The sequence below is a fragment of the Astatotilapia calliptera genome, chromosome 8 (assembly GCF_964374335.1).
Source record: "Astatotilapia calliptera chromosome 8, fAstCal68.1, whole genome shotgun sequence".
NCBI lineage: Eukaryota > Metazoa > Chordata > Actinopteri > Cichliformes > Cichlidae > Astatotilapia > Astatotilapia calliptera.
This window is the reverse complement of record NC_137429.1, coordinates 3,974,740-3,983,309: the sequence shown is the minus strand read 5'-3', so window position 1 is coordinate 3,983,309 and position 8,570 is coordinate 3,974,740. Positions and strand designations below refer to the sequence as shown.

General features: G+C 40.7%; 1 protein-coding gene across 1 annotated transcript; it reads left to right on the top strand.

Moving 5' to 3' along the window:
- Positions 1-1,853: 1,853 nt before the first annotated feature.
- On the top strand, positions 1,854-8,425 carry LOC113028366 (serine/threonine-protein kinase pim-2-like). The gene is made up of 7 exons (XM_080305736.1): positions 1,854-1,932; positions 6,939-7,033; positions 7,171-7,218; positions 7,268-7,540; positions 7,648-7,828; positions 7,915-8,085; positions 8,175-8,425. The coding sequence occupies exons 1-7, from the start codon at positions 1,854-1,856 to the stop codon at positions 8,264-8,266; spliced, it is 939 nt and encodes a 312-aa protein (XP_080161862.1). The 3' UTR covers positions 8,267-8,425.
- Positions 8,426-8,570: the final 145 nt, after the last annotated feature.

Sequence of the window (8,570 nt, the reverse complement as noted above, 5' to 3'; positions counted from 1 at the left end):
ATTTTATTTGACATTTATTTTATATCAGAATTAGGGGTGGGCGGTATAAACGGTATATGATACAAATGATACGAACTTGGCCAAGAGATTTTGACCATACCACTGTACCGCGAAAGCGCATGTTGATGGTGTCATCAAGCTGTGCCTGTTTTGGTCAAAAGCATTGCAGTGGCTGCAAACAACATGATCTGCAAATTACGCCAGGTTACAGTAGTCGCGAAGAGACGAAGCACATTTTAGAATATGAGGAAAGCCAAAAACGGCGCTTCCTCCACTTCCGTACCATTGATTCATTAATGTTGAATTCTCTCGCAGCTGTTCTATTCCCGTGTTGTTGCAGTAAATTAATGACTAACCTCGTATTGTGGATGGATTATCTCAGTTGTTCTCCTGACTGAAGTTTGGTCCATTTACCAGCATCCTGCCATGCGATTACATTTGTCCCTAACCATCAGGAACCCTCCTGTTAACTTTTATCGAGTGGAAACGTGTTAGCGTTCCTCCTCCAGCTTCACAGTGACTCCAGCTATTTTAGCATTATATTGTGCTAAAATTACTTGTAATTAATCTCTGTTTCTCTTCCACAGCATTTCTTTTATCCTGTCTTCCTTCTCCCACCCCAACCGGTCCTGGCAGATGGCCCCGCCCCGTTTCTTCCTGTTAAAAGCGAGTTTTCCCTTCACACTGTGGGTGTGCCGGGTCATATGATTGTGTGGGTGGTTTTTTTTTATTATTGTAGGGTCTACCTTTTAATATAAAGCATCTTGAGGTGACTGTTGTTGTGATTTGGTGCTGGATAAAAAAATGTTTTAGTAATAAAAATAAATACAAAAATAAATGAACGTGAACATATTCGTCTATAGTGGAAAAGTATGTATTATTTAAGCTTTTTCAGCAAGACAATGAACCCAAACACGCAGCCAAGGACACTCTTGACTGGTTGCACAGAAAGAAAAAAAATAAAGCTGTTAGAATGGCTCAGCCAATCACCTGACCTGGATCCAACAGGAAATCTGTGGAAAGAGTTCATAGAAAGGGCCCACAGAACCTTTAGGATTTGAAGACTGATTGTGTGGTGAATGGGCCAAAATCACACCTGAGGAATGCATCCAACTAGTTTCTCCATACAGGAGATGTCTTGAAGCTGTCATCACATATAAAGGCTTTTGTACAAAGTATCAAATACATTTAAGTAAACATGTTAAATAATTTTTCACTGTGTCATTTCTCATTATTACACATAATTTATGGGCATCTGTGGTTTGGTTTCTTTCTATGTGTGGACTGGATAGGTTGTTATCTACATATGGTGAGAATTTCATATCAACAGAAGCTTTAGAAATGTATTTATGCAGAAGAGAAAAAGTCACAGTAGGTAAGTGGGATGTATGTTTTGCTTTTTGTGTAAGGATGACCTCACCAAATTTAATGATCACATCATCAGCCAGGCAGATTTTCTAAAGACGTTTATTTCAGCCTTGAGTCTTTGCCTCCCAACCTGCTGTTAAAAGGTCAAATTAAGATTACAGGAGGAGGAAAAAACAACCTCTGAAAGGAGTAACGTGAACATATATTGCAAGATGGAGCCAAACCTTAAATGAAATGACAGATTACAAGCCATTAGAGTTCTCGAAATAAAACAGCAAACATCCACGAGTACATCAGAAAGGTTGCAACAACTGACAGCGTGCTTAGCAAATACCTTAGGCAGCAGAAACCAGAGAAACAGGAGGAGACATCACGGCAGGACTGTATGTACCACCGGCAGATAAAAGAAGCTGCTAACATCCAGAAACCCAACAGGTGGCTGGACATAGCTGGACAGAAACCCAGCACAGAGAATGTGTTGAATCATGGCAGCACATGAACAAGCTCTGAGCACAAGCTCCATAGAGGCTGGAGGTCTCGAGTTCAAAATGGGTGGCCGAGAATGTACAAGCTAAGGTCCTGTGGGACTTCCAGATACAGACGGACAAAATGGTGATGGCTAACCTGCTGTACATAGTAGTGGTGGACAAGCAGAGGAAGACGGCCATAGTGATAGACATAGCTACATCAGGAAGAAGGAACACGAGAAGCTGGAGAAGTACCAAGGGCTCAGAGAAGAGCTGGAGAAGGTGTGGGGGGTGAAGGTAACACTGGTCCCAGTGGTAATCGCAGCACTAGGTGCAGTGACTCCCAAGCTAGGCGTGTGGCTCCAGCAGATCCCAGGAACAACAAGGATCCTCAAACCCCAGGCGCCTGATAGAAGACCCGAGCTTGAAGGATAGATCACCCACAGGGGCGAGAGGGGGATTTTTTTGTGTTCCTTACATGGTGGAGGATGGCTTTGCCTCAATGCCAAAACAGAAAAATATGAACAGTCAGAGGTTAAAGTGGGATTTGGAGAGTGGGGGAACAATAAGATCTGTTATAGTGATTCAGCATGGGGAAAATACGAATTCAAAATCATTTCTGTTGTGAGCTCCAGTAGATTTTCTTAGTGGCCAAGCTATGATCAGCTGACCTGCTGCTTTTTGTAGATTTACACCACTGAATTCAACGATGTCAGCAGATGTTACACAGCTATCTTGCTTGAGTTTCATTTCCTCCACTAACAGTATACTGTATGTTCTCTTCATGCTAAACTGTATAAAGTTGGTATAGTGAATGAATTCAGTGAATGAATTGAAGCATCATCAGCTTTAATGTAAATTAAACTCTACTACACTTGATGAAAGCCAACACTGACAACACTTTACTGACAGTACTTTACTGTGAATTCACCACGTTAATGCAAGCATATTATAGGGATGTATAGCCTTCCTAAAATTGTTAATGATAAGGACTTAGAAATAATATTTAGTTATTGGAAGTCTGATTTTACAAATCAGAATTTATCTGTTGCATGATTAAAATCTGCAGTTTACACACCACGGAAAATAAGCAGTAACTTTGTGGTTTGTAACCTCAGAAGAGAGATAAGATGTTCCATCTCACGTTCAGCACAGAACCATGGCTCGGTTTCTGAGTGTCTAGATGAGTCTTTAAAAAAACTGGACAGTCTGGGCAATGAGCTACAAGAACATTTTCTAATTTAAGTTCAAAGACTCGTGCTGACAGATTTCTTTCTCTGTCACAGCAGCTTTTTCTTCATCACATAGAAAAACAGTTAAATATGTAACTTCTTTACACTGACAGAAAGGGGAGTTTCAGGTTAAAGCGGACTGTTTGGGTGAATGTCTGAGTTTGACACCCTTGATTTACTCGGAAGGAGTGCAGGTGTCAGTGAGTTGTAGTCAGCATCTAGCTACAGAAGAGGAGCATAAAGGGAGTAACTACATGACATGATGTTTTACAGCATTTCTATCAGCTCAACAACATCATCACACGAACTGCTTGTGTGCTAGCTAAAGGTCCAGCTGCTTATTTCACAGAGAGAAAGGAAAGAGAGCTAACTTCACTGAGAGACGGAGACAGATAAGAAAGACAGAACAGGACAGGAAGAAGAGATGATAGATTTAAAGATAAGGACTGCTCAGTGGTGTTTGATAAACTGGATGTTAAAGCTGACATGTAAGTCCTCACACTTAAATCAGATACTGGGTCTGTACATGTGACATGTTTTTCATATTGTGAAACATCAAACTGAAGTAGACTAACTGTGTTTTAAAGGTTGCATGAAAATCCTCTGCAGGGTTCCTGCACCTGCTGAATCCCGTTTTAACTTCCCATACTCATTTTCCTGTTTAGAGGCAAAGTCACCCTCTACAGTGAAGGCAACAGAAAGTAGATTTTTTTTTACATTTTTCTTCTTTTTCTCTGCTCATGTTCAACTTAACCAATTTAAGCTAATTACTTTTAGCAGAATTAAAATTCATACTACTAATATTGTTTCATCATTACATTAATGTAGCACATGGTTCAGTTAGCTTTGTACAAAAATAGCTGGCGCATTGAGGCATTGGTTGTTGTGATTTGGCACTATATAAATAATTGAATAGAATAAAAATGTCCTCCAAGGGGTTACTTTTTCCTTTCTTACTGGGAGTACATTTTAAAGTCTGTCCTTTTTCACTTTTACTTGCGTAAAGAAGTTGAATCAGTACTTCAGCTTTTACTGGAGTACTTTGTAACACTAGTATCTGTACTTCTACTTAAGTACAGAATGCCTGTATTTTTGCCACCTCTGGTCATCTCAAGAACTTTAATGGCTTGTAATCTGTCTCTTCATTTAGGATTTGGCTCATCTTGCAAGAAATGTTCCTTCCGGAGGATGTTTTTTCCTCCCCCTGCAGTCTTAATTTGACCTTTTAATAGGCAGGCAAACACTCGAGGCTGAAATTAGCTTCTTCGTCTGATGATGTGATAATTAAATTTGGTGAGGTCATCTGTACACAAAAAGCAAAACAAGCCCACACACTTCCTGTGACCTTTTCTCCCTGTATCATCTAACCCCACCCTCTCCACCCAGCTCCTTCTCGTCATCAAAAGTTGTTATGACGACCTGAGTAAACAGAAGAGCAGAGCAGAGACACAGCTGTGATGGTGGGGGTGGTCTATGTGTGCCTGTCCTACTTTACTTTGAACTTGGAAGGTCAGAGATGCCAGGCCACCTCTAGTGGTAGAAAGTAGAGCAGGGCGATATGACCAAAAATATTTATCACTCTATATACATTTGAAAATTTGCGATAACGATATAACTGACGATAGAATTGACACTAGACAAACTACTTTACAACTCCACAACTTTATTAGTGCAAAAAATCCCATCAATGTATTTTCACTTAAACAAGCAGCTGTTTTTTATGTGCATTAAAGTTATATAAAAATGTAACAGTGCAAATGCAAATTCCTCGCTGACAGTTTAACCAAAAGGCATTTCCAGCTGACATATCCTCAGCATTACCATGTATAATATCCACAAAACTTAAAAAGAGGTTATACACACACAATATTATGTTGAAGCACAGTACGTATCACTCCGCGAGGCTCCGGCTTGCGATAGCCGTAATGCTCCGACAATCCATCAAGCGCCGCTTCGTAGCTTAGCAAAGTCGCACTAAAACATTTGACAGATTTTCGAGTACCACATATACCAAGCTCCTTAGACTCTAAAGACAAGAGTTTATATATATACATATATATATATATATATATATATATATATATATATATATATATATATATATATATATATATATATATATATATATATATATGTGTATATATGTGTATATATATATATATATGTGTATATGTCTTCCCTTTTGTTGACATTCCTTAAAGTGCAAACTCTTGTCTTTAGAGTCTAAGGAGCTTGGAAAGAAAAGCGTCTGGACTTCTTTAAGTTGCTTGAAGACGTTTCACCTCTCATCCCAGAAGCTTCTTCAGTTCTAAGGTCAAATGGTGTCTTTAGACTTTTCGTATTCCCCCTCTGCCTCCCTGGGCCCAAGAAGCAACAGGCACTGCACCCAAAGCACCAAGGGCGGCACAGACGGATACCTTAGGTGTTCTGCGTCACACCACACATAGGATAAAGGCTGCAGTTAGTTTGTGCCTGTCACATCCCCTAATTTTGGAAACAAATTGGCTGGGGTTTAATAACCTTTTGGGGCAGTATGTGGGGATGTGATCACAACTTTTAGTAGCGTGTAGTGTCTGGGCTCAGGGTGACGCGGGGGGAGGAGACTCACTAGGGCGTCACTACAAGGGCCCGCCACCCCGTGAGAGATTAACCACTGGAGCAGTCTCGGGATGACACCCAACTCTCAGCCTTTGACCAAGTGATAGAAATTGATGGTCGGACCTACGTGCACATTGTATTACTGAATGATCCTAACAGAAAAAAAAAAAAAGAAAACCAGTTACCAATGCCTTTATAAAAAAACTGTTATATTTTATTTCACATTTGATAGTAACACACTGTTATTGGTTAATCGTTTGATATAATAAGAAAGTTTAATGTAAATAAATACATTAAATCAGATGACAACGTAGCTGACACTGTGTTTATAAGTATTAGGTCAACCAGAACTGTTCAAATTGGCAGCCACACATCAAGTCTTTATACAAACAATATTAAAATATAAAAAAATATATATAATGAAAGAAACAGTTGAATTAATATGAAATTATTGAATTATATGAAATATTATGGCTAAGTGTGCCACAGCGTTTCTCTTTAAACTACTTGGGGACACTTTTACTGGCAGGCAGTGATGTCACTGCAAGGCAAGATTCTGTTGCCATAGTCTGAGTTTATTTTGAAAGCTCACTTACAGAACTCGCTTAAACAGCTTAGAAAAGACAAGCACATGCATTTGAAGAAATATTCACTACGTTTTCCTGTTTGAAAGATTTTAAAAATTAAGATGAACAAGGAAACGAGAAAAAATACAAGTCCAGCAGATAAGAAAGGTCCAGGAGATCAAAGTAAGTAAACAAATACATCAAATCTGTGTAAAATCCCCCAAATAACAGAATCTACATTTCTAAAAATGTTGACACTCTGTGTAAAAATGAATCATTTGAATCCTGTGTTTGAGTGAAAATAGCAGAAATACAACATGTCTAATCAAAGAAAGGTTACTGGGGCACTTTGTCTTTGGTAAAATAATGGGACAAGTTTATTCTTGGACTCAGCAGTAAAAACAGACCAACAAGTGTCATGAAGCTCTAACACTTAGTAGACCTAGTATGGACTGGTGTTGCTCTGTTTTTATCAAAAGGATGAACTTGTTATTAGAATTTAACCAATCCTCATTAAAATGCCATCAAAATCCTTCCAGTCCTGATGTCGAGCACTCTTTTTCACTACTGTGTTGTTGTTGTTTAGGTAAGTAGCAAGCAGCTTGGCTTTTATACTCAGGTGAAGAGCAAAATGAACATTTAGGCTACAGCAGAGAGTCATTTGTGTCACAGCTGTAGTAAAACAACATGTGTGTTTGTCTTTTCAGGTGAATTCCAGGCCAGATACGTGGAGGAGCACCATCTTGGAGGAGGCGGCTGTAGAGCAGTGTTTGCTGGCTACCGGATAACGGATCGTTGCCCAGTAAGTGTTCAGATGGTGGGAGTAAGACAGGCAGTAACGCAGATAAGGGTTAATATCGTAAGCTGAGACGTGTGCTGTTTCACACCTTTAGTGATGCCATACGGAGGAAATGCTCACCAATGCTCTGTGTCTTTTAGGTAGCCATCAAACACATTCCAAAGGACAGAATCCCCATCAAAGTGACGGTAAGTGTGCAACACTTGAACTGTTTTTACATTCCTGGACTGAGTGCAGCGTTCACCTGTGGAACGTCTCTTCCTCATCATCCACTTTGTTGGAATATATCAGGGTGAAAACGCGAAGCGGGTCTCGGTGGAAGTGGCCATTATGCTGAAGCTTGCAGCTGAAGCGGATGGACCAGTGGGAGCGTCAGCACCCGTGTCTCTGCTGGACTGGTTTGACCTCGGCACAGAGCTGATCCTGGTGCTGGAGAGACCCGTCCCCGCTGTGGACCTGCATGATTACATCACAGCAAATGGAGGATGTTTACCAGAGGAAAAGGCCAAGGTAAGTTGACTGGAAGAGCCTTAGACTGTACAGCATTCAATCAAAACACAGAATATCAGAGAAGCATCAACCTGTTGACTCATTACTGTCTTTTTCATCTTTTCCAGGTCATTCTGAAGCAGCTGGTTGATGCAGCAAAGCACCTGGAGGATAAACACATCTTTCACCGGGACATCAAGAGTGAGAACATTCTGATTGAGACCGGCTCAGATGTGCCTCGTGTTCGTATCATCGACTTTGGACTGAGCTGCTTTGCTAAGGAGCGATCGGTGTGCCGCCTCTTCTATGGTAACATATTCAGCTCCTGCTCTTCACACATGTAGCAATTTGTGCCTTTTGTTTTACAAGAAATTGTCATTGTGTCTGTTTATTAGGTACAGCTATTCACACCCCTCCCGAATGTTACGGACGCAAAAAATACAGGGCTGGACCCACCACGGTGTGGCAAATGGGAGTGGTGCTGTATGAAGCGCTTCATGTGGGGGACTTTAATACCATGACGTTCCTCCAAAAGGAACTGAAATTCAACAAGGATCTGTCGCCACGTAAGAAAACGTCACGCTTCAACATTCACTGATGGCTTGGATCACTGGAACTATCATCTTCATCTGTTTTCTCCTTTCTTTCTCTCCAGACTGCCGGAACTTCTTGGACGCATGTTTAACCAACGTCCCGGAGAAGCACCCAACGCTGGGGGACCTCCAGCTTCACCCCTGGCTCAGATAAGCCCGTCTCTTTCACACACAGACACACACTTCATATCTTATCATATAAGTGTGATACATTACCTAACTTTCTTTTTATTAACTTTTTTACAGGAAAAGTGTGTTTTTAGTTTTTTTGGCCTATTCTAAATTTTGTTATCCTGGAGTTCCTGTAACCCCCCCAGCCATCCCAGGAAAGGGGATCTCTCTTTGAATGGGCTTTCCCCAGGTTTCTTCCCATCGATGGGGGCCAGATCGATGGGAAGAAACCTGGGGAAAGCCCACGAGTTTTTCCTCGTCTTCATAGAGAGCTTGGGCTGGGTCAG